Source organism: Engystomops pustulosus, chromosome 7 (genome assembly GCF_040894005.1).
Source record: "Engystomops pustulosus chromosome 7, aEngPut4.maternal, whole genome shotgun sequence".
Classification (NCBI taxonomy): domain Eukaryota; kingdom Metazoa; phylum Chordata; class Amphibia; order Anura; family Leptodactylidae; genus Engystomops; species Engystomops pustulosus.
Genome location: NC_092417.1, coordinates 83,775,717 through 83,802,019, shown reverse-complemented (window position 1 = coordinate 83,802,019; position 26,303 = coordinate 83,775,717). Strand labels below are relative to the sequence as shown.

At 41.9% G+C, this 26,303-nt stretch overlaps 1 protein-coding gene across 1 annotated transcript in view; it reads left to right on the top strand.

Annotated features, from left to right (window-relative positions):
• Window positions 1-2,877: 2,877 nt before the first annotated feature.
• The window catches only part of FA2H (fatty acid 2-hydroxylase), a 35,225-nt gene continuing 11,799 nt past the window's right edge, over window positions 2,878-26,303 (top strand). Inside the window, exon 1 of the mRNA XM_072117129.1 lies at window positions 2,878-3,256. Coding sequence (XP_071973230.1) covers window positions 2,918-3,256 — 339 coding nt within the window. The 5' untranslated portion in view covers window positions 2,878-2,917. The remainder of the gene's footprint in view (window positions 3,257-26,303) is intronic.

The following is a 26,303-nucleotide window of genomic DNA, read 5'->3' as shown; positions in this document are numbered from 1 at the left end:
GCAATGAGTTTTCCGTCATGCTCTTTTAAGCTAGTTTTCATGTTAATCATTACATTGTATCCAACTGTGGGCTGGGTTACGTTTTCATGTCCCTCAGGTCAATAGTCGGGCTGGATATTCACGTCCTGGATCAATTTATGGGGACTTTGTCCACGAGAGCACAATCAAGAAGTGAAATGTTATGAGTCAACACAAACAGAGCGCACCCAGTAATAGTTTCACCAGTCACTCCTCACTTTAATAATTTTTTTATCTACCTGTATAGCGAAACTATTCCCAGCATTGCCCAGATGGCCACAAGCTGGAAGTTGTAGATTCATAGTAGGATAGTCACTGGTAAGGCCAAGTTCACACCTTGCAGGTTCTGTTCCCCCTTGGGCCAGTGACACACATGGCATTCTTAGGTCTTAGAGAGCATTCACACACGGTGCTAGCATTGTGTTTACAAACTTAAAGCTAGCGTCATATGCATTTCCAGTAAAACGGGTGTGATTGCTAACCAGCACCCGATGTCGTGCATTTAGATACAAAAACACAAGAAACCGGGTGCTGGTTACCGATCGCATGCGTTTCACTGGAAACGCACATGCGATCATACCACGATCAAGGTCCACCCCTGGGCGCTAGCATTGTGTTTGTAAAAACGCAACGCTACCGCCACTTGTGAACATGCCCTAAATCAGCTTTCTGGTTTGTGTCGTGTTTTTAAGCTATGTTTTTGCTCAGGTAGGGGGGGGGGGGGCAAACCCCTGCATTACAGAGGTTCAGGTTGCATTCACAGGTTGCGTTTGCATGGCATTTAGAAACACAATGCAAATTTCTATTGAACACACATGCAATCAGCAAAGAGCACCCAAAGAATACGGAGTGTGTTCCCGCCTATTAATAGAGGGGGCCCCACGCCTGGTTTTTCCATTTCTGGCAGTGGGGTTAAACCTCGGTATATGTATATATATGTATATATACACTCACCGGCCACTTTATTAGGTACACCATGCTAGTAACGGGTTGGACCCTCTTTTGCCTTCAGAACTGCCTCAATTCTTTGTGGCATAGATTCAACAAGGTGCTGGAAGCATTCCTCAGAGATTTTGGTCCATATTGACATGATGGCATCACACAGTTGATGCAGATTTGTCGGCTGCACATCCATGATGCGAATCTCCCGTTCCACCACATCCCAAAGATGCTCTATTGGATTGAGATCTGGTGACTGTGGAGGCCATTTGACTACAGTGACCTCATTGTCATGTTCAAGAAACCAGTCTGAGATGATTCCAGCTTTATGACATGGTGCATTATCCTGCTGAAAGTAGCCATCAGATGTTCGGTACATTGTGGTCATAAAGGGATGGACATGGTCAGCAACAATACTCAGGTAGGCTGTGGCCGGTGAGTGTATATACACATGTAAGCATAGTGGGGGGGGGAACATACTTACCACCTTTGGCTACAACGTCCTCCAAAGATTGCCAGCTGCCTTCGTCTGTTTCCCTTGTGCAGCCACGCTGGTGACGGCGTGGGCTCCACAAGGGACAAGTTCTTGCGCCTGTGAGAGATTTCTTACAAGCCAGCTGACGTCACAGGAGAAATACATATCAATTAGCCTGGGGCGTGCCTAAATTAGTGAGCGGTGGAGCTCAGGTGTCGCGACCCCAAGAGCCTCCAGCTCTTTTTCATAAGATTATAAAGTTGTTTTATCAGCAATTAAGGAGTCTGGAAAATAGCTGAAAAGAGCGGAATCATCCCCCACAGGTAACAAGCATGAGTTATAGGACAGTCTAACACCCCTAAAGTGGTGATAGATGTCCTTAATGAAATGTTCGCAAAGGCCCCTTTAAGGAAATGCTCATAGCAACCCCCTTTCTGAAATGTCAGCAGAGACCCCCTTTAATGAAATGCTCATAGAAGCACCCTTAATGAAATGTCAGCACAGGCATTTAATGAGATGTCAGCAGAGTACCCCTTAATGAAATGTCCCCTTAAAGAAACAAAAACAATAACCTCCGTACTCACCTCACCCAGGGATTCCACGGCTTTCTCTTCTCTCTTGCAGCAGAGGGCAGAAGCACATCCATCTGTGCACGATAGCCACGCACACACTGTTTGACGTGGCAGTAGCGCCTGCTGATGACATCATCAGTGTGCGCAGGCCTGGCGGATAGAAGTGCATCTGCCTGCTATTGTAATCAATTGCATGTGTGTCTGACACACTCTAATGGGACCCGCAGCCTTGCCAGGTCCATCGACGTGCGACTGCTGCCACCACGATTGTTATGCCACTGCGCACAAATGAAAATAAATCGTGAACTTGTTCGGTATCCCTGTGTCCCAAAATGTCTGATCCATCAAAATGTTAAAATAATTATTCCCAGCTGTTACCCTGCAACAGAAAATAGCACCCAAATGTCCAATATCTCCATGATTGTACTGACCCAATGAATAAAGGTGAGGAGATGTAAAAACTAAGTGCCTAGGAATATGGCACAATTGTGTTTTCTTAGAATTTTTTTTGCTTTACTGTACACTGAGAAAAATATAAAATGGTGCCACTAGAAAGAACCATCTGTCCCATAGATAACAAGTCCTCATTTGTATCTGTGAACGGAAAAATAAAAATAATATGGCTTGTACAAAGAGGAGAGTAAAAAACTAGAGAAGCAATAATGGGGGACAAGTAGAGAAATTGTAAGGAAAGCTCCCGGTAAGTTTTTGTTCTTGGCGCCTCCTGGAGACACCTGAGTAGATGACAGTGAGCGGCGCGGGATTCTGTGAGGAGCGGCTGCCATCTGTTACTATTGGCAGCACGGCTGCAGTGTGGCGCTTTGGCCGCTAGGGGCAGTGCGGAGACTCGCGTGCCTCATTATGTATTCCGCGGTTCCGCCTCCTCTATGTTGGGCGCAAAATATTCAGATATATGCAGATAAGGTGGCGGAGGGTGACACGGCGGGAGCTGCTGGACTGGAGGACACTCTTCTTTACTTCACGGTCTATGGCTGCGCGCCGGGTAACAGCCGCCGAGCTCCGGGACAAGTGCTCCGCGGGCGCCTGCTGGCTCCGCCGGGGGAGCAGCGTCTATGATGTGTCCAGCTTCGTTAAGCTTCATCCCGGAGGGGAGCACCTGCTGCAGGACCGAGCCGGTACCGATATCCAGCCAGATCTGGACGGACCCCCACACCGGCACTCGGACAATGCGCTGCGCTGGTTAGAACAGTATTATGTGGGGGAGATGGAGGCAGAGGAGCCCGCACAGCAGGTGAGAATGATGTACTACATAGGGGACTGCTGTACTACACAAGGGACTGATGTACTATATAGGGGACTGCACCTGACACCTTACAGCAGACTGATGTACTATATAGGGAACTGCACCTGTCACCTTACAGCAGACTGATGTACTATATAGGGGACTGCACCTGACACCTTACAGCAGACTGATGTACTATATAGGGGACTGCACCAGTCACTGCTGGGTATATTGGAGCCTACTCTACAGAAGACTGATGTACTATATAGGCGATTGCACCTGTAACTGGTGTGTATGGTGGTACCAATATATATCCGCAACTGTTATTAATAGGAGACCCCCTTAGACTTCTCTATGAAACCAGAGCATATTTGCAGGATACCATCATACGTGTTACAATTGTCTATAGGGGCAGGGTATAATGTGAGACGTTATGACAGATTTTCGAGTAACAGGTGTATCCACTGTATGTAGGATATTGGTTTTCCTGCCATAGTTGCCAATAGGGTGTGGCCTGCCCACGTTATGATGAATGTATGAATGTCCCTAGCCCTACACTGCTGTAGAGACCTTCAAGCTGTTCTATGTAATCTTTTGTATCCAGAGGTATTTCAGAATCATTGCTGTATATCAGGCTATAGGGTGACACTAACTACTGGAAGGAAACAGCTGCTATATGTAGGTGGGTTGAAACTGTGTAATATAGAAAAAGTTGATTGATAAAGTTATTGAGTTATTCAGGAGGGATCCAGACAGAATATGGGAGGTAGAATCCAAACTTTATGCAGGATATTATTGGAAATGCCTTGAAGAGCTCCAGGCTGGACGAGCAGGTGGCAAAGATAGGGGTGAAAGTATATGGATAATCTGGAGAACTCTAGGCAGGGCACAAAGGTGGTACTGTGGGTAGCGACAGTAGATGGATACTCAGGAGCGCTCTAGGCATGGCACAGAGGTGGGACTGTGGGTAGTGAAGGTAGATAGATGCTCAGGAGGGCTCTGAAGGGCACAGGGGTGGGACTGTGGGTAGTGAAGGTAGATAGATGCTCAGGAGAGCTCTAGCCAGGGCACAGAGGTGGTACTGGGGACAGTGAAGGTAGATAGATGCTCAGGAGAGCTCTAGGAAGGGCACAGAGGTGGGACTGTGGGTAATGAAGGTAGATAGATGCTCAGGAGAGCTCTAGCCAGGGCACAGAGGTGGGACTGTGGGTAGTGAAGGTAGATAGATGCCCAGGAGAGCTCTAGCCAGGGCAAAGAGGTGGGACTGGGGACAGTGAAGCTAGATAGATGCTCAGGAGAGCTCTAGGAAGGGCACAGGGGTGGGACTGTGGGTAGTGAAGGTAGATGGATGCCCAGGAGAGCTCTAGCCAGGGCACAGAGGTGGGACTGTGGGTAGTGAAGGTAGATAGATGCCCAGGAGAGCTCTAGCCAGGGCAAAGAGGTGGTACCGGGGACAGTGAAGGTAGATAGATGCTCAGGAGAGCTCTAGGAAGGGCACAGGGGTGGGACTGTGGGTAGTGAAGGTAGATAGATGCTCAGGAGAGCTCTAGGAAGGGCACAGGGGTGGGACTGTGGGTAGTGAAGGTAGATAGATGCTCAGGAGGGCTCTAGGAAGGGCACATGGGTGGTACTGTAGGTAGCGACAGTAGATGGATACTCAGCAGTGCTCTAGCCAGCACAGAGGTGGGACTGTGGGTAGTGAAGGTAGATAGATGCCCAGGAGAGCTCTAGGCAGGGCACAGAGGTAAGACTGTGAGTAGTGAAGGTAGATAGATAGATGCTCAGGAGAGCTCTAGGCAGAGCATATTACTGGAGCTGGAGTAATTTTCCAGAGGTCTATAAAGTATATGGATCTGATATAGCAGAAAGTGATTTCTGTGACCGATGGGTGTGGTGGTGCAGGGTGCACTTTGTGTACATCTGGGTGTGAGCTATGTCAATGACAAAAGCACCTGAACATTATCAGAGACTACAATCGCACTGTAACACACACTAACGACATAACAGCGGTTCCTGATGGCAGCGGTATTGATTTTAGATATATGGCAAGGATGCAGTTTCGGATTTTCTGCACAGTTATACCTGAGTTACCAGATATCCCTGTTTTTCCAGTCGGTCCAGGTTTTTGCTTTATAGAATTTAGGTTGTAGACAAAGGTTGTTACTCTGTGACCAGGTGATGGCAAACCAGTCATTGATTCTACAACACTCAAGCCCAAGCTGTTGCCTGGGAAAAGCCTAGTGAACCAAATGCATGACATTGTAGCTCAATTGACACCTAGATCTGAATGAATGAATGAATGAAATATTCTAATTGAATACTTTGTTCTGTACAAAGTTGAATGTGCTGACAACAGAATCATAAAAAAATCATAAATGGAAATGCAAATTTATTAACCAATGGAGACCTGGATTTGCAGTCACACACAAAATTAAAGTGGAAAAACGCACAAGAGGCTGATCCAACTTTGTTGAATGTTGATGTAATGTCCTTAAAACAAGACAAAATGAGGCTCAGTATTGTGTGTGGCCTCCACGTTCCTGTATGACCTCCCTTCAATCCCTCAGCAAACCACACAAGTGGCTTGGGTAGTGCAGCTCATCTAGGATGGCACATCAATGAACAAGCTGTGGCCAGAAGGTTTGATGTGTCTGTTAGTGCAGTGTCCAAAGGCTGGAGGCACTACCAGGAGACATCCGAGTACCCAGTAGACGTGAAGATGGCCGTAGGAGGGCAACGACCCAGCAGCAGGGCCGCTACCTCCACCTTTGTGCAAGAAGGAACCTCAAGCAGCCAAAATGTCTGCACATATGGTTAGAAACCAGTTCCATGAGGATTGAATCTGCTCACAGCCCAACACTGTGCAGGATGTTGGCATTTGCCAGAGAACACCAGGATTGTCAAATTCGCCACTGGTGCCCTGTGCTCTTCACAGATGAAAGATGGTTTACACTGAGCACATGTGACAGAAGTTAGAAGCCGTAGAGAATGATCTGCTGCCTGTAACATCATTCAGCATGATTGGTTTGGTAGTGGATTAGTAATGGTGTGGAGTGGCATTTCTTTGGAGAGCGTCACAACCTTCCAGGTGCCCGCCAGATGTAGCCTGACTGCCATTAGGCACCAAGATAAGATCCTCAGACCCCTTGTGAGACCATATACTGGTGAGGTTGGTCCTGGGTTCCTCCTAATGCAGGACAATGCTAGACCTCTTGTGGCTGGAATTTGTCAGCAGTTCCTGCAAGATTAAGGCATTGAAACTAGGACTGGCTGGGTCATTCCACAGACCTGAATCTGATTTAGCACATGTCTGGCACCATCCACCAGCGTCACGTTGCACCACATACTGTCCAGGAGTTGGCGAATGCTTTAGTCCAGGTCTGGGAGGAGATCCCTCAGGAGACCATCCGCAACCTCATCAGGAGCCTCTCAAGGCATTGTAGGGCAGTCATTCAGGCACTTTGACGCCACACACAATACTTGTTTTAAGGGCATTTCATCATAGTTGGATCCACCTATACAGTACTGTGTTTTTCCAAATCCAGTCCTCCATTTAATAGATTTCCATTGATGATTTTTTATTGATTTTGTTGTCAGCACATTCAACTTTATACAGAACAGAGTATTCAATGAGAATATTTCAATCACTCAGATGTAAGATATGTTACTTGAGTGTTCCCTTTATTTTTTAAGTAGTATATATATTTAGTATTAGAAATAGAGAGATTTTCAGTCTGATTATGTTATTTGAATACTTCCAACCACTAACGGAAAGCAGAGATCTTGAAAATGGTGTGCAATATAAAACTGCATTATTAGAAATGTGTAGGACATTAATCAAGGTCATCACTATAAGTTTTATTTATATAATCCAGAATGGGTAACCTTTGTCAACAACCCCTTAACCAATTGCCTACTGGCTTTATTACAATGTCCAGTGATTGATAGGGTAATCTGCTATCATTACATTCTGGAAATGTTGGTCTCATACAGAATATTTGACCCCTCACCAGTATAGGAGCAGGCTTCCTGTTATTCTTCAATAGGATGGATAAATAAAGTAAACTTTTACCTTCTGAGTTAAAGTATGAAACCATATCCCTAAATAGGACCATTGGATTGGAAGTAGAAGATGCCAATCTATTGTATTGCCTTATATGACATTGGAGGATAAGCTATGGTGTTACAAAAAATATGCCTTTTTGTCTTTTTGTGCCCTGCTTGCCACTGGGTTTGACTTATTTATGGTCAATTTTGAATATATAGCTGCAGTTTCTACCTGTCTCTGACTGGCATTGACTTAAATTCTGGCAACAGTGGGGAATATGGTAAAGAACACCCAACCTAACAATTGCGTTAATATATTGGCCCCAGTGTCTTGCAGTTCATGGCAGATTCATGAACTGCCATGGCAGATGAATGGCAGATGAATTTGTTGGTGACAATTCCTGTTGTCAGCAGCCAGGGACTTTCTTGAGGTTGTAAAGATCTTCTGGAGATGGGTATTGGTAGTGGTGAGGTATTGGGATTGGTGAATTAGGGATTTACTTCATTCCCAAAAAATAGCTGATTTGTTCCAGAAGTAGTATTGGTATTGTACTATTGGTAGGCTCTACTGGAAAGGGCTGAGCTTTATTACCATTATTCCAAACCTAAATCATGAACAGATGTAGGACTTGGGACCCCTGCCTGGACACCCTGGAGTACTGTAAAGTCTGTGTTTATAATGCACTTCTTTCCCTTTGCAGAATATATGGAATTGCTGGAAGTAGCAGTGGCACAGTAGCAGGAGAGGCGCGGGTTTGTAATGACTGGCATAGTAGAAACTGAAAGGGTAGATACTTAAATGTGGCTACTGGAGAAATGTGGAGTCATTGAGAAAGGAAACAACCACCCTTTGGGTTTTGACTTGTTTATAGTGACATGTTGTTGATGAGAACTATCACTATTATGTGTAAGTAAGAAGAATCTACTTTATAGAATTCTCCTAATACATCCACATAGCAACCACTAAAGGTGACCAAATCTCAAATACTTAGTCGAACATAGTTAAAATGTTGAATTGTTTGCCCTTCATCTGTATACCTGGTAGACTGCTGAAATAAGGTTATTTCATTATGTGATGGTGACAGAGCTGGTAGGTCCAGGTATAAGCTTTTTCTCTGGAACTTGTTCCCAGTTTCTCAGCAGCACCATGACAACAAAATAGCTATTGAAATCAATGGACCTTCATTTATCAGTAAATGTAATCTAGAGAAGAAAGTCCACACATCCTGCACTCCTGTTATCATTGTAGGCACCTGGTGTGGGTGACGTGTGTATATGACCTTTACTTCATCTGTCCATAAAATGCCGTACACTAATACATTGATAATTAATTATTTTCCCTTGTTACTTTATACAAATGTTTATTTCTTGCTTTTTGTATTTATTTTTGCTTGGGATGGAAAAAACCAAGTAGTCCAAACCAGGGATCAACAGATTCTTCCTTTATTATTCTTTATGTCACTGAGTTCATGAAGGCATATGGAATGGCTAGGCCCACAAACCCCTCCCCTCTGTAAATTCACACAGATAATCTGCAAGGCTTAGTAGGTGGCATAGCACATTCATCCACTGTCTAACTTACGGTACTCTCTCTAAACTGGGACAAAGTACCACATACCAATAAGTGATTACTTTCCTAATTTCTCTATAAAATAGGAGTAGGCAAACTTACTTAAAATCATTGGTATCCACAGGTGTATGCATATATTTTTAAGCATTTCTTTGGTGAATATGTAAATTTTTAGGTAAACATTCATAAAAGTTACATTTTACAATTACATAGACTTGTAGGAAAGGGTATTTGTAGTTGCGTAGCCAGGCAAGGTGTTTGAAGATGTGTACACTCACAAGTCTCTGGGGCCAGTATGGTTATTGCTATTTCATATACACCAATGTAATAACCTCCTTCATAAATGTTATATAAGATATTAAAGATTACACTTTAAAGAGGACCTGTCACCCGGGGAAAACGCCCCCAACACATTAGTTCCCCCTCATCCTATCCCCAGCCCCTTTATATTTATTGAATTTTTATTTAGATTTGTGTTTTTATACTTAGTTTAAAACGATCTGACCTTTTATCAAATAAGAGGTCAGATCGTTGTACAAGTTCCCTAACAGTCGGCCGTATTCATGAGGGGGCCGGTCGACACCCCCCCCTCCACGCCTCTGTCACTCAGGGACCTGTAAGACTCGCCGGCAGCAGCGCATGTATCGCGCAATCGCTGCCGGCTCTATGCGATGCAGCGCTGTGCTGATAGCGGTCATAGAGTGGCTTATTCACAGCGCTGGTTGAATGTTCGGCTACCAAATCTAAATAAAAAGTCAATAAATATAAAGGGTCTGGGGATAGGATGAGGGGAACCTAATTTGTTGGGGGTGTTTTCCCCGGGTGACAGGTCCTCTTTAAACATCACCTCTTCTGACTGACTAGGGGACCCACCCCAAGATCTATGAGAAAGGAGTAGGGACATCCAACACTCAAGGAAAAAGAGTATTTAAAGGTGTATGTTTCTCCCATGCTTGGTCTCCCAGTTCCCGTAGCTGTACATGTTTAATACTTAGTACCTAGCAGGCCTTTGTGCAGGGGCGTAACTTGAGGCGGTGTAGAGGGTGCAGTCGCAACCAGACCCAAGAGGTCTAGGGGGCCCATATGGTGTACCTTTCTTATATGAGAAGACTAGTACAGGCGGTCCCCTACTTAAGAACACCCAACTTACAGACGACTCCCTAGTTGCAAACGGATCTCTGGATGTTGGTAATTCACTGTACTTTAGTCCTAGGCTACAATGATCAGCTGTAACAGTTATCACTGGTGTCTGTAATGAAGCTTTAGTGTTAATCCTGGTTCTTATGACAACCCAACATTTTTAAAATCCTATTGTCTCAGAGACCAAAAAACATTTGTCTGGAGTTACAATTATAACATATACAGTTCCATCTTGCATACAAATTCAACTTAAGAACAAACCTACAGAACCGATCTTGTACGTAACACGGGGACTGCCTGTACTATATTATCACAAGATGCACATTTGGACAGGTGTAATTTCTCCTTTCAGTCAAGATGAATTTCTAAAAATTTTGGAATAAATATTACTCTTATTAGTCTTGTGGAGGCTGTGAACTCTTAGTGTAACATTGTGTAACACTGTAGCATTTAAACAATGAATTATCAAATACTTGACAAAGTAACATAAAATTTTCATATTTATAAATATGCCAATTGTGAAGCAAGACAATTATTCAGGAAGGAATACCAATACTAAATACTGTATGACGGTCTTTTTTTATGAGGTCTGTCCAACAGGTATGCATCTATTTTGGGTCTAAATACTACCTTTTTAGCTCTATGTATGTGTAATTATAGTGAAGAAATACTAGGTATTAAATCAAAAGCGCATATTTATATGGGGGTTACTGATATATGATTGCATGGGAGATTATTACAAGTTGTTTCTCAGGTACTATCAGAGTCTTATGGACATTGAGCATGTTTGCTACTTACTCAAGCTTCTATTGGAGAGGAGTAACACTATAGACGGATGTGTGGTTGTTAACCCCTTCCCGCCGAGGTCCTTTTTCATTTTTGCGTTTTCATTTTTCACTCCGCACCTTCAAAAATCTATAACTTTTTAAAGAGCTCTGTGATGGCTTGTTTTTTGCGTAACAAATCACACTTCGTAGTGATGGTATCTAATATTCCATGCCATTTTACTGAGAAGCCAAAAAAATTCCAAATGCAGTGAAATTGGTGAAAAAACGCATTTCCGCCGTATTCTTGTGGGTTTGGATTTTAGGGATTTCACTGTGCCCCCCAAATAACATGTCTATTTTATTCTTTGGGTAGGTACGATCATGAGGATACCAAATTTAAATAGGTTTTAATAATGTTTTCATACATTTAAAATAATTAAAACCTCCTTTTGATGATTTTTTCAATGTTACCATTTTTAGGACTGTATGACCTTTTGATCACCTTTTATTGTGTTTTTAATATTTTTCAAAATGGCAAAAAAGTGCCATTTTTGACTTTGGGTGCTATTTCTGTTATGGGGTAAAACGAAGTGAAAAAACATTATATTTTAAAAAATCGGAGGCGTCGATACCTAATGTTTTTATGATTTTTACTGTTTATTTATATTTATATCAGTTCTAGGGAAAGGGGGGTGATTTGAATTTCTAGGTTTTTTTAATACAATTTTTTTTTGAAATTTTTTTTTATTTTTAATATTTTTCAGACCCCCAAGGGTACTTTAACCCTAGATTGTCTGCTACAGTATGGAAGTATATGGGGATTTTCCTCCTCATTCATTACAATGTGCCAATCGCACATTGTAATCAATGGGTTAAAATGAGACAGCCTTTGGTCTTTGGAAGACCCAAGGCTGTCATGGCGACCGATCGCCGCCCCCCCCTGATGACGTCACCGGGAGCGACGATCTTTGCCAAGATGGCGACACCCATGCTTTACTGGCGGACCGATGGACAGGTTAACACCCATAATCAGTGATAGCACTGACCGCGGGTGTTACCAGTAAGTGTTTGCTATTACATCACATGTCGGGAAGGGGTGAAGGATGCAGCCACACGTTCAATTGTTCAGATGCAGTTTTTGAAGCCAAAAGCAGGTGCGGATCATAAAGAGTGAGGGCATATCCTTAAGAAGTGCTGCTCCTCCTCTATTTTCACTCCACTACTGGTCTCGGCATCAAAAACTGCATCTGAAAAACTGAACGTGTGGCTGCGCATAGCGGGTTAAAAAATAAATGAAAGACTGCCCTATCACAGAACATTGGTGGTCTCATACACTTTTATCTTTTGTTTACATAAAAACCCTAAAGTATTCTGGTAATAATATTACCATGTGATTTCTGCTCATGAAACCTGCTCATGAACGCAAGGATCATCTGGCACAAGCTTCTGCTTTCAGTATTACACACAGCAGATTACCAAACGGTCACTGCATCTCACCCTGGGGTCACTCCTTGTTCGAGCGGACACTGACACAAGCAGCTACTGTGTGGCTTTTTTCGGAGTACTTCAGTGTATTGCATCAGTTTCTGGGAAAGCTGGGTGACAAACAGCATCACATTTTTATGTTTTGATATTCTGATGACTTGGCTTGTTATAAAAGGCAGGTCATTATATACAAGAAAATTCTGGAATAACAACCTTTAGAAAATCAGACATATATAGATTAATAATCGACAAGTCAAACCAGAGGAATCCTGCTCACAAGAACTTACAATCTGTGAGGAGTAGGGTGATTGTTCTGTTAGACCAGGCAATTTTCATGCTAATTATTTTTTGGCATAGTTGTCAACAATTCTCTGGATTTTTGTAGGGCATAAAAATTTGAGAATCATATAAACATATTCATCACTTTTACAGTTTAATTTATGCCACCCCAGACCAGACTATGCATAATGTCTTGCAGTGTATGAATGGGCTAATGGGCATATTCCTCTCCTAAGGATCTAGCACTGTGTGTGACCCAAAAACTGGTTCACAAGTAGGCTGGCAGCTATTTCTGGTATAGATGAATTTTGATTTGTTACATAAATACCTACATTTCCTAGAAGAGTTGATAGGATCAGACTATTAAAATAATTACCAGATCTTTTAATGGCAGACCCCCTGATTACAGACAACAGTGTAGACCCCAAAATAATAGTCACAGAATTGACTTTTTGCCAATTATTTGTCAAAGGTTTTATTACATTTGGCTGGCCAAGGCCACGTCCTGGTTGCTTTCCTCTTTTCCATGCCCTGCACAGATGACGCAAAAAGGCTGCATAGTAACATCTTCCATGGAGTGCGGCAGAACTTGTATGACAAAAAATTGGCACTCAAGGAATGATACATTCACCACATTCTATGAATAGCCTCGTTTCCCATACTTCATCATTGAAATAAAATTCTGAATACTATTCTGAATTTCCCCTACATCCACCCAAAATGTCTGTGACCATGATGACCTGTTCCCATGCTTTCCACATTGGTAGTAATTTGGCAGGATTATCCTCTTATTATGAGCCACATAGACTGCACTGATAAAAGTCACCATTTGTACACAGCATCCCAACCCTGGCTGGCAACAGCACAAAACCCAGCCATTAGCTATTGGATTTGTATAATGGTAATGGCCAATATTGTACAAAGTAACTGCTAGGACAAATATTTGCCATCATTCTCTGAAAATAAGGACATTCCTAGTATGTTGGGATAGTACGTATAAAGCAGCAGGAGCCAGGTAACAGCCAGGATATACATTGCTTTTAAGTGCATGGACTAAGAGGGTTACTTTTGAAGGAAACAAGATCTGAATAATAAAGTAGAAGAAAAATGGGAATAGGGATTGTCATAGGCCTGTCTGAAAGATGTTTTTTGGGGCCTGCCTCAAATACTGAGAATTAAAGGGAACCTGTCATCAGGTTTTGACATATGAAAAGTTCCTGTAGAATAATTGACCGCCGACTTGCAACCAGAGGGCACACTAATGTTTTTCCTATTGCATGTGGTGGCACTGAGGGCATAAGAGATTCAGCAACTTTAGTGGCATAGGGACACAAGGCTGGAATTGCACTATTTAGGATTATGGGATGGGAGTTGTACAGTGTGGGGGGATGGGTGTACAATACAAGCAAACACAGACACACACTACAGTCATACATTATACATGTGGATAAACATATTACTAACGAAAAGTAAAGTTTTTAACAAGTTAGGTTTGTTTTCAGAATTATTAAATTACAGATTACGGCAGACACAGGCAGGAAGAATCTACCATCTCTTTCTGACAGTAGAATCCTCATGGAAGGTTTCTTTTAATAGCCAACCATGAGCCCAAACTGAGGACTGGTCTATTTCTCTGTGAAGTCATACCCTTTTCTTCTACAGAAGAAACTGTGATGTAAGGCATAATTCTGGCACTTTTTCCATAATCACCCCTGCTAAATTGTATAATATGGTATATGGGCCTGGCTGTTTCATCCAGATAGTTTTGTGAGGAGGAGGGCCTTTTGAGTGAGTTTCATTATATTTTTGTGATTTGTATACATGGTAAATTCAGAATTTCCTTATGAATAAAGAGGAACCAGAATGTAAACTGAGTTCTGAGAATCCTGTGACTGTAAACCAGGAGTCGTAAGAGCAGTCATATGCCCTGCCTGTACTTAATTGTGTATTCTATGAATGATGATGTCATGTTTTGCTGGCTGAGCTATGTTGTAGAGCAAGTCTGACGGCTGTGAGGATGCTCACTGAATCAGGATGGGATAGGAAGCGGAGAGATAAGGTGTCCATGGGCAAAGGTTGCAGGTGTGTACGTGAAGGGCTGATAAGCTGCAGAGTAGGCGTATTCCTGGGCTTTCAGCAGGTATGCGTGCCCAGATCCTCAGACGGAACTGCTTTATCAAGTCAACTCCACCCAGACAAAAGCTTTGTTCATAAGGTGCCCATCTCCAGCAACAACAGCAAAATAAGTCAAACCCTACATTGCAGCTGTGCCCCTTGTCCCCAGTTGTCAGACAGACACTGCTGAACAATAGAGAAGCGAGTCTGACCAAATCTGCTGCAAAATTATTCTATAAATCTGTGACCCTATGGCAGTGATGGCGAACCTTTTAGAGCCTGAGTGCCCAAACTTCAACCAAAAGCAGCTTATTTACTGTAAAGTGCCAGCACAGCAATTTAAGCAGTAATTTATTTTTCCTTGTTCTTTGACAACTTTAAATTGTTCAGCCTCCTAAAGACACCAACGCAGCTGAAAGGAGGAGGGCAAATTTGCCAATCATTGTAGGAAGATTCTGTAGGAAGATTCTTTGAGTCCTGTCTGGTGAACTTCATGATGGAGTGATGGCCTGGGTGCCCACAGAGAGGGCTCCGAGTGCCGCCTCTGGCACCAGTGCCATGGGTTCGCCACCACTGCCCTATGGGAATCTATGCATACTATAGAGCTGTTCAATGAGAAGCTAACGTATAGGATCAGGAGACGGTACCACATGATAGGCTTGTAGATACTGTACACTGGTACAGAAGATCAGGAGTCATGTAGATCACAGGTTAGTGAATTCTTATTGGCATCACCACTTTGCTGAGATTATTGTATTGCTCTTCACCAGCAGTTGTCACATTACATCTTCCTATGATTTCCAGTTTTCCCCATATTCTTCGGTTAGGTCCAGTTTATTGGTTTTCAGGGGCCATGTTTTCTAGAAATGTTTATCTGCCACAGTCTACAGAAGGTCACTCTCGTAATCATTTTGGAGCAACTAGCTGACCTTGTAATATGTATGCAGCAGTTGTCAGGGGAGAGAAGTATTGGGCAGTTGAATTTCAACATGCCTGATCCTTTCTTTTTGGATAAGATGTGTCTGCCAACCTTTATTTTTCGAGTGCTGGAGTAAACTTTTTTCTTTACACCATTGTTGCATGCTGAAGCCCGTCATGGAATTCCCCTCTCCTGTGCATCGGTGGAAAACATACATTCTTATTGAATCGTCTATAGGTCAGCTGAATCTACTTGTGAATCTACCTTTCAAATCTAGTATTGTACCAAGGAACATGATATGCAAAATGAAAGCAGACATTTCTCTTTTGCAGTCTTGCGTATTGGTGTGGCAAACATGTGGGAAACATCCCAGATAATGATCCTTTTATTTACTTTGTTCATACTGCAGCTTTAGAGACTGGAATATCCAGTTCAAGTCAGTAATGTCCTGAAGCAGATCACAACCAATGCGGATTTGGCATGAAGCCTCGGAGTGCGTTTACACATGGTGTTTTGGGCATGCGGTTTACATGTTACCATGCGTTTGGCTGCTTTGAGGGTGTGTTCACACGTACCATTACCGATCGTGTGTGCGTTTTTATGGTAACCAGAACCTGGTGTCTTGCATCCAAAGAAATCCATAGAAACGTATATGCGATTGGGCCGAGGCCCTCCCTTATATACTTGCGCTGCATAAGTAAAAGTTCAGAAACTAAAACAGTCTTCCATTCTCTATAATATATTCCCTGGTTTATCATACCAAACAGCCCCCTCATGCTTATTTTATATATATATTTAGCCCCCTCATGGTTATTTTCTATAAATTGCCCTCAACCCTATGGATTCATTAGATATAACCCCCCTCATCCCCACGGATTCTTTATGTAAAGCCTTATTTGGGCCCCCCAGCAGCTCTGGGCCCCGGCACTTTCCCAGGTATGCCCAGTGCTGGCTCCTGCCCTGGGCACGCCCCATGTGTGCTAGCGTTGCATTAGGAAACACAAAACTATTGAAACGTGTCAGGGCACCCTGTATTGCATTCAGAAAAAAGCAATTGCTCCTCCCTGAACACATATGCAAGGCAGAACACTTGTTGCTACTTACAGAATGCAAGAAAACGCACCACCCCCCAAAATAAAAACTGGGTGCAGTTCTTTACGGTAGAGTTGTGATGTAGTTTTAACCATAATGTGTAAATGCACCCTTACCGAATCCACATCTGTTACAGGTAACAAACCGTCGCCCTATCGGACCACAGGTGTTTGCACCACTGTCTGTGCTGACCCTCCCCCATGGATAGAACATCATGCTGGGACCAGAGATAGTTAACAATTGATTGCAAAGTAAATAGCCGGTTCTCATCTACACCTGGTACAAGGATCATAGGGGTATGTGGATACATATCTCCAAGAGACACTTTTAACCCTTAAGACTGAGAGAGCTATTTCTACAGTATATTAACGCCAATTAGCCTTAATTGAGCCCTTATAAATATTCTATAATCAGTTACCATATTATTTATTCCCAAACTTTGCAGATAGGCCTGTGTGTCTGGAGTATTTATTATCACAATAGTCTAAGGCCACGTTCACACATTGCATTTTGGTTGCATTTACATTGCCTTTTAATATGTTGCGTCTTCAACATATTACAACAGCTGAGAAGTGGTTTGCCTAAATACATTATTGTTAACATTTGCGTTCACAAAACACAACCGTTAACACACGTTAGCCTTGTTAACACAATGTTAACTCACGTGTCACCATCGTGTTTACATTGCATTTTGGAAAAGCAAATGTTATCAATAACCCAAATAAGCAAATCACCTCTCCTCAGCAGTTGTAATGTTTTAAAAACTAAATGTAAACGTAACCAAATTGCAACTAGTGAACATGCCCTTAAGCACATTTGATGAAACTGGTTGTTGACCTCACAGGATATTGAACTAGAACCTCTCCAACATACTCTAGGGCTAGCGCACAGGGGGAGGTCCTCGGCCCGAACGTACATGCGTTTCCAGAGAAACGCATGCGATCGGCATAACAATCGCATGCGTTTCCCTGGAAACGCATGTGCGTTCGGGCTGAGGACCTCCCCCTGTGCGCTAGCGTCGCGTTATGACGGACGCTTAGCGGTACGTGTGACCGTGGCCTAGGAATTACCAACTCCTTAGGGTGCGTTCACACGTTGCGTTTTGGTCGCGTTTTCATTGCGTTTGAAATGCATATACAACAGCTGATGAGAGGTGACTTGCCTAATTACATTACCGTTTACGTTTGTAGACGCAATGTTAATGCATGTGTTAACATGTTGTTAACATATGCGTTAACATCGCTTTTACAATGCGTTTTGTAAACGACATGTTAACAGTGATGTAATTAGGCAAATAACCTTTCCTCAGCTGTTGTATATGCGTTTTAAACGCAATGAAAACGCAGGTCAAAACGCAACATGTGAACGCGCCCTCAGGGTGAAGACACACGTGGCGTTTTTAGGCCGTTTTTAGTTAGTGCGTTTTCAGATCGTAAAAAACGGATGCGCTAAAAAACGCATGCGTTTTTGACAGGTTTGACCAATTATCTTAATTCAAACTGGTCAAAAACGCATGCATTTTTTTTTGCAACGCTAGCGCGATAGGGGCGTGCCTCGTGCCGAACACATTTGTGTTTACAGTGAAATTCATGTGATCAGTATGCCATTGCATGTGTTTCACTGGGAAAGCTAATGAGATTGGGCCTAGGCACCATTGAATGATATTTGATATTTTAAGAAGTTAAACCCATCTTAAAAACTTCTGTCCCAAGAAGTTGCACCTTTTTTGACACTGTCTTTGACACTGGAGAAAAAAGACATACAAAGTATCATTTATTAAGTATTCATTGGGTTTGCAGTTTTTAGTTTACTGTACCAATTGCTTAAAGGGGTATTCCGGGAATAAGCATATTCCATACAGGACAGTCTGCTAGATCATCACTGGGAAAAGAGCATAAGAGGGAGGAGCTGTTACTGAGCACTGAAGAATCATGGGAGTTGTAGTTTCCATTGGCGGCATTCTTGGAGATAACTCTGCCTACTTTAGAAAGCCCATAAAATGTTGTGAATCTTAAAAGCAAACTATTTATGCGGCGTTTTGTGATTAATGACATTGAGCTTTGTTGTATTCATTTATTTATAGTATTATGGGTTTTTGTACCAGAAGTTAATATTCCCAGAATACCCCTTTAAGGTTTTTACAATTATTACAAGACATGACTAGAAAGGGAGTTCACAGGGTCAAGGACAGATAGTGAGATTTCTCAAATTTATTCTCTGCATCCATATGCATAAAGGAGTTTTCACTTACCATTAAGAGGAGTTTACTAGCAGTTTTGAACATGCAAAACTGCAGTAACTGGAGACCTATGTAAGCATACTTTTGTGTGTGTTGTTGGCAGCAGGGATGTGAAAACTGCACAATGCTGCACAATGCAGGATTGAAGCTGGACTTGGTGCACTCCTGATTGACATATGTTCAACAAACAAAGCAAAAACCTCCCCTATGATCACCATGGGTTTCGAAGGGGCTGGCAGGCTATATACTAGAAGGGGCTGGCAGGCTATATACTAGAAGGGGCTGGCAGGCTTTATACTACAGGCGGCTGGCTGGCTATATACTGGTGCTGTGACCAATGCATTTCCCACCCTCAGCTTATACTTGAGTCAATAGGTTTTTCCATTTTTTTGTGTTAAAATTAGGGGTCTCGGGTCGGCTTATACTCGAGTATAAGTATAAAACACAATTCATGTGGAACATGTGAATGCAGCCCTTGTCTGGGTCTTCATGTTCTATGTATACAATGTGGCTGTTTAGCCCTCACATATATCATGTTTCCCACCATACATAAGTCATGAAAAGAGTCTGCTGACTTCACAACTTCATTACATAAAACACATGATAAGTAAATCAGAAGTCACCTTGGGGAGTGAGAACCAGCAAGAAAATGCCCCTGACTGATAAAGTAATCTGTGTTATACATAATCTTAAGTACAAGTAGCAGGGTTACACTGATGTCTCACAGTGACATTCCCTAATGGTACACAATGGGGGATGTAGCGCTGTGATATTTTCCAAGCCAGTACCATACAAAACCTCAGCACGCAGCATTGCAAATGGATAGGGCAGGTCAGCAGAACATATGACACATGATACACTTTGATATGGCAGTGCATTGTCCCTGGCAGCTAGTATAATCAATGAAAGTAGTATACTGATAGCAGACAATGAACTTCTAAGCGTCCATTCACATTAATCAGTTGGCATCAGTTTTTATTAACTTCAAACAGCACACTTGATGGAAAAAATGGTTCAAATCTTCTTCTATGAGGATAAGAGACTGATGGCAACTGATGTGTGTATGCATACTTACCTTGCGGATTACATTCTTGTAGAAGGGGGCTATTTCACAGCTATATTCTTAAACATAGGCAAAATATCATAGTAGTTTGTGTTCCTTTGCATAGAAGCAGTATGATAGAAATTCTATTCTGTATACTTACTTGTATTATAGTAGTTATAATCTTTTAGATGGATGAATGTATTATAGAGGATAAATTATTGTACACAGGGTCCGTATTGTAGTAGTTATATTCTTGTAGATAGGATCAGTATCATAATACTTATATTCTTATAATAGTAGGCGGTATTATAGTAGATATTTTCTTGTACATGGGGGGCAGTAGTATAGTAGTTATATTCTTGTACATAGGGGCAGTATTATAGAAGTTATATTTTGCACATGGGGGTATTATTAAAATAGTTATATTCTTGTACAGATGGTGCAGTATTATAGTATTTATGTTATTGTGCATAAGGGCAGATTTTTTCTTATACTTGGCAAATATTAGTAGCATAGTAGGTATGTTCTAGTGCAAATCAGTAGTATTTGATCCACAAGGAAAACTTTCATACAGCACTTCATCACTTTCAATGATAAAATAACATTCTTTATTGATCTTCATACAAGTTACGTGCAATTACAGCAGCAACAGGCTATTCGGCTGAGGCATTTCGCCCTATTCGGTCTAAATCATGGTCACACCATGAAGATCAATAAAGAAAGTTATTTTATCCAAGATAGCAATGGAGTGCTGGATGAAGTTTTTCTTTGTGGATTGAGTACTGGACTTTGGGAGAAACATCTGTACACCTGAGCAATTTAGGGCCGATGGTGAGTGAAACAGAATCCTTTCCGTGTGTATGTAATTCAGTAGTATTCTTATACAGAATCTGGTAAAAATATTCTTGTGTTGTATCACATTTGGTTATATTCTTACGTAAGGGCAGTATTCTAGTTTATATAGTATTTATATGTATACATAAAGGACAATACTGTTGTACTTTCATTTGCATACAGAAGGGATAGCATTATAGTGCTTATACTGTTATATTCCTGGAACAGTATTATAGTAGTTATAGTGAGTACATAAGAGACAGTATCCAAATACTTATATTCTTATAAATAGGTGACAGTATTAGTATGATTATATTCTTTATCACAGAGAACAGCTTTATAGTAGTTGTATTCTTGCAACTACTACTTGTAAGCACTATAGTAGTTGTTACATTTTTGTACATAGGTGGTGGTATTGGTATTGTTAAAGGTGCTTTTTTTATCTGAATGTGCTTATTAGTGATAACCACACCAATTTTCATTTATTTTAACTTATGATCCTGCAGGGGGCACACGGAAAATTTGGACGTTAGAAGTTGCTGATGCTGATGCTTTTGTCATTTTCATCATCAATTACTTGATTTGGGTATAAAGACAGTGGCCAGTGTACTGGATACTAGCGGCGACAGCTCCACATCTCACCCCACGTAAAGTATGGGATGTGAATGTAAGTGGGCAGTGTAAATGAGTGCTCACTGAGCTGTGCTTGTCTGTGCGGCTCTGTACTAAGTGACTTGTGGAGGGAGAGCTGGTGGGAGCAGGAATTTTATGAATGCCAGGACTGAGAGCACAATGACTGAAGCAAACACGCAGCACATTTTTGCCAGTGTCATTGTATTAACCCTTGTATCTCCAGCTGATTTCCGATTGATGAATGATATGTGCAGTAATAAAAATTGTGTGAAAAATAGATGTGTATACAATAGCTTGCCTTTATCACCTTCTTCACCCCCAACATAAGAAGATCCGCCAAAAATGGCTGAAGGTCAGATGTAGCTTCATTAACTTAATGGACTCCTTCACTTAGACTGCAAATATTTGTATGCTGATAAAGCTAATTCCAATGCAGATACAAAAGAATTATCCAAATGCCAACTGGAGGGTGTAGTAGTAGTTATGTAGATTAACCTCTATCACAGTGCAGTGGAAGTCCAAAGCCATTAACTTGCAGTAGCTCAAGATGACAAAGTGCATGGAGAGTATATTTACTCTGTACCAGCAAAATGTGTCCGTGACTACCTGCAATCATATTACATTACTGATTCTCAGCCTGTGCAAAATTACAACTTTCAGTTCACCCAGTGAGTGTGCTTTTTTTAAACCTCTAAAGGGTGAGGGGTCACCAGATCAAGGATTGTAAAACCAGTCCGTTGACATACTGGTTTGTGCCCCCTCTGGCAGGATCTGCACTTCTTTTAGCTTCTTATGCTTTTTTTTTTTTTTTTTACGAAAAAAGTCTTTTAAATTGTGCAAATGAGCCTGAGGTTCTCTAGACTCCATTAACTCCTATGGAGCCTGGAGCCCCTCAGGCTCATTTGCATAATTTTTATAGCCCTTTTTTCTTAAAAACAAGGGCATAAAAAGCTAAAATAACAGCAGATCCTGCCAGAGGGGGCACACACCAGTATGTAAAAATGTTTGGTTTGCAATCCTTGATCTGGTGATAGATGTCCTTTAAATGGTTCCAGCTCCATTCTAGATTGTAGAGAGTTAACAGGAAAATTTCCAGCATGTCCTTATGATGTCAACAAGATTTTCTTTTATTCTTTAATTTTTTTCAGAGGTCAGATGTTTGCTGTCTCTTGTGTTCATGGTGGCTGACATCTGGGGAAGCTGTTATTTTAATGGGGTAAAATTTGGCGAAAGATTCCCTTTAACTGACAATATATGGACATTTAGGTCACTGGAGCACCTATACAATAGCTAGCAAACAGAAATAGCATTGTCTACAACATTATTTCTTCCTATTCCTGCATTATACTCATAAATACTTGACAGTGGAACACAGTGCAACACTGCAAGTTCTAAGTGTTAATATAGTTCTAAACATCCTCATGTTGTTATGTGTACAAAGTCACAATGTAGCCCATTCCTAAAGGCTTACCAGATGAGCCAGTTCTGCTTCAAACCTGCTTCATAGCAAAGGAAAGGGTTGAACAGCAAGTAAAGTAGACCTGGTTCTCTCAAAAACCTGCTGCGATCTTCTAGGATCTCTACATTGGGCTGTGCTACCAAATGGTTATGTTACAGTGAAGATAGTGGTGGTTATAGACACAGCTAAAAGCACATATTACAGGGATTTCATGAATAAACCTGCTGCCATACTATTACTTGAGTTCAGAAGTAATTCCTCATTCCCAGGTCAGAAGAGTCTGGGGAATCCTGATCATCGCAACAACTGTGTAACATTCCCCTGCACACTGCAATATGTGTTAGATTCACCCCATTAACACATCCCTATCATAGATAGGTTAACAGCAGAAAATCCTACATTTGACAAACAGCATAATAGAGCTGGTGTAATAAACCTTAATGAAATAGAATAATAAAATACATTTTTATTGATATACCCTTATATACTCGAGTATAAGCCTAGTTTTTCAGCACAAAATTTGTGCTCAAAAACCCTAACTCGGCTTATACTCGAGTCAACTAAAAACATAAAGACAAAACTCACCTTTCTGACGTCACCCATAGGTCCTCTTCTGTCTGAGACAGAAGAGGACCTATGGGGTACGTCGGAAAGATGAGTACAGTGTTATTTTTTTTCCTACTACAGGGGCTGGGCAGGCTGTATGCTACAGGGGTTGGGCAGGCTGTATGCTACAGGGGCTGGCAGACTATATACTGGGAGGCTGTAACCAATGCATTTCCCACCCTCGGCTTATACTCGAGTCAATAGGTTTTCCCAGTTTTTTGTGTTGAAATTAGGGGTCTCGGCTTATACTCGGGTCGGCTTATACTCGAGTATATATGGTAGTTTTAAAACACACTTAAAACATACACACCAATTGTGTGATTCCCTCCTTATTTACTATAATAGGTAAGTGGGAATACTTCACCTCAGCTCCCGGAGAATAGGATTTAGTATAAGCACGGACCCCTAAAGTGCAGATAAAAGAGCTGTCCCAGCACAAAAAACATTCCTAAAAATGATGCATAATAATATCACCCGAATCCAGAGTCCATGTAGCTGAGGAGATTTGTTTGCCCACACGTATCACCACTGGATTGCGGCTTCCTCAGGGCTATCCTGATGGCGAACCTTTTAGTGGCCGAGTGCCCAAAAAGCAACCAAACCCCCTTATTTATCGCGAGGTGCCAACCAAAAATTAAAGCAGTAACTTATTGCTCCCTGTTCTTCAACAACTTTCAATCATATTGGCCTCCTGAGGACAGCAACACAGAAGAAAGATGGAAAATGTTAGCTTCTTTCTGAAAGCAGCATGTTTTAAGTTGCTTGGAACTGCAGAAAGATTCTTTGAGTCCTGTCTGGTGTGCTGGGGCGATGGCCCAAGTGCCCACAGAAAGGGCTCTGAGTGCCGCCACTGGCACCCGTGCCATAGGTTCGCCACCACTGTCCTATACCCTATTCTTAGGGAGCTGAGGTATTCCCACTTACCTATTATAGTAAGCAAGGAGGAAATAACACAATTGGTATGTTTTAAGTGTGTTTAAGAAGTATATAAATAAAAAAGGATTTTATTATTCTGTGTTCAGAATCTGTTTAGCTGTAATTTTGACCTTACAAATAAATGAGTATAAATGAATATTTTCCACAGATTTTGACCTTTATTGTGTAGGATTTTAAGACTTTTTAAATGAGATTTTAGGATTTTTTTTTAAATGTGATATCGTGTGAATGATAACAAGTGGGGTAATGTTCTTGTTCAGGTTTGAATTCCCCCCATTTGGAGGTTGCTCCAGTCGGTCCCTGTACGGAACAAGCCTCCATGTGTATAACAGATTGGTACAAAGACAAAACTCCTACTGTTGAGCGCACAATATCTTCCAGAGCACATGCCTTTTACTGTGAACCCGTACCACAGCCTGAAACATGAAGAATGGGCAACACTGCCACACAAGATTTATCTTTTATGGAAAACATATATTTTAGCAGGGAAATTGCAGCCAAATGAGATTTTGAATCTGAAACAAAATAACCAATCCAGTAGGGAAAAATACCCTCAGCAAGTTAGTCAATCTTATATAAGATTTCTATATAGTTCTTAGGGTATATGTAAATACTAATCAAGTGAGGAATACAGAGAGAGAACAGAGACCAGCTCTGAAGCTAGGCAAATAATACAGACTAGAATTCAGGATCAATACCAAGTGATACGTGAACATTGTGTAATGTATGATACACACCAGGGGTGGAGTGGCAACTTAATGTGGTTCTGGAAAAAAATGTAAAAGTGGCCCATAATATAGACAAGGCACACCTAACAGGGCGTGACCATATAGGCAGGGTGAATTAGCCATTGCAAATGGTAGAATGGGGTTAGATGCACATAAGCAATGGATTACATTTGTTCATGTGTTCATGTACTGATGAGGTTTTTTTAGCATTTGAAAACGCAGATAGAACCGCGCCTACCGGGGCGGGCCGCGGCCCGATCGCATCGGCGTTTCTACGGAAACGGCTGCGATCGGGAACGAGCCCCGGTGTTTTGCGTTAATGTTTTGTTTAACAGGTGGAAGACATTTGTGGAGCAGGTTTGCCTGTTTAGTTCATGTCTTTCACCTGTTAAATTAACAAAACTGCACCTAAGGGTGCGTTCACACGTTGCAGTTAAAACTGCATGGCAATCAACTTTGAAGTGGTTTTAGGTGCAGTTTTGTCAATTTGACAGGTGAAAGACATGAACTGAACGAGTGAATGAGATTTGTGGAACAGGTTTCCTCTTCAAAATCAAATTCACTCATTCAGTTCATGTCTTTCACCTGTTAAATTGACAAAACTGCACCTAAAACCACCTCAAAGTTTATTGCGATGCAGTTTTAACTGCAACGTGTGAACGCACCCTCAGGGTGATGCCACACATGGCGCCTTGAAAGCGTTTTTGGTCCGTTTTTAAGCACTCTGTTAAACACATGGGTTAAAAAACGCAAATTTGGAAAACCTGTCAAAAACGGATGCGTTTTAAAAAAACTGATGCGTTTTTTAACGTATGCGGTTTTTAACGGATTCTTTCAAAACGGACCAAAACCGGTTTCAAAACACCATGTGTGGGATCACCCTAAGGGTGATACCACACATGGCATTTTTGGTCCGTCTTTAACCCCTTCACGCTCCTAACGTCCGCAACTGATGCATCTAACCCCTTCACGCTCTGTGGCGGATATATCCACTGCAGAGCTATGAAGGGTGTATGAAGAGAGCTCACGGGCTGAGCCCTCTTTATACAGAGATGGGCTTTGCTGCATATTGCAGCAAAGACCCATTGCTAACACCCGCGGTCGGTGCTTGCACCGATCGCGGGTGTTAACCTGTTCCCTGCCGCAGGCAAAGTCGCCACCG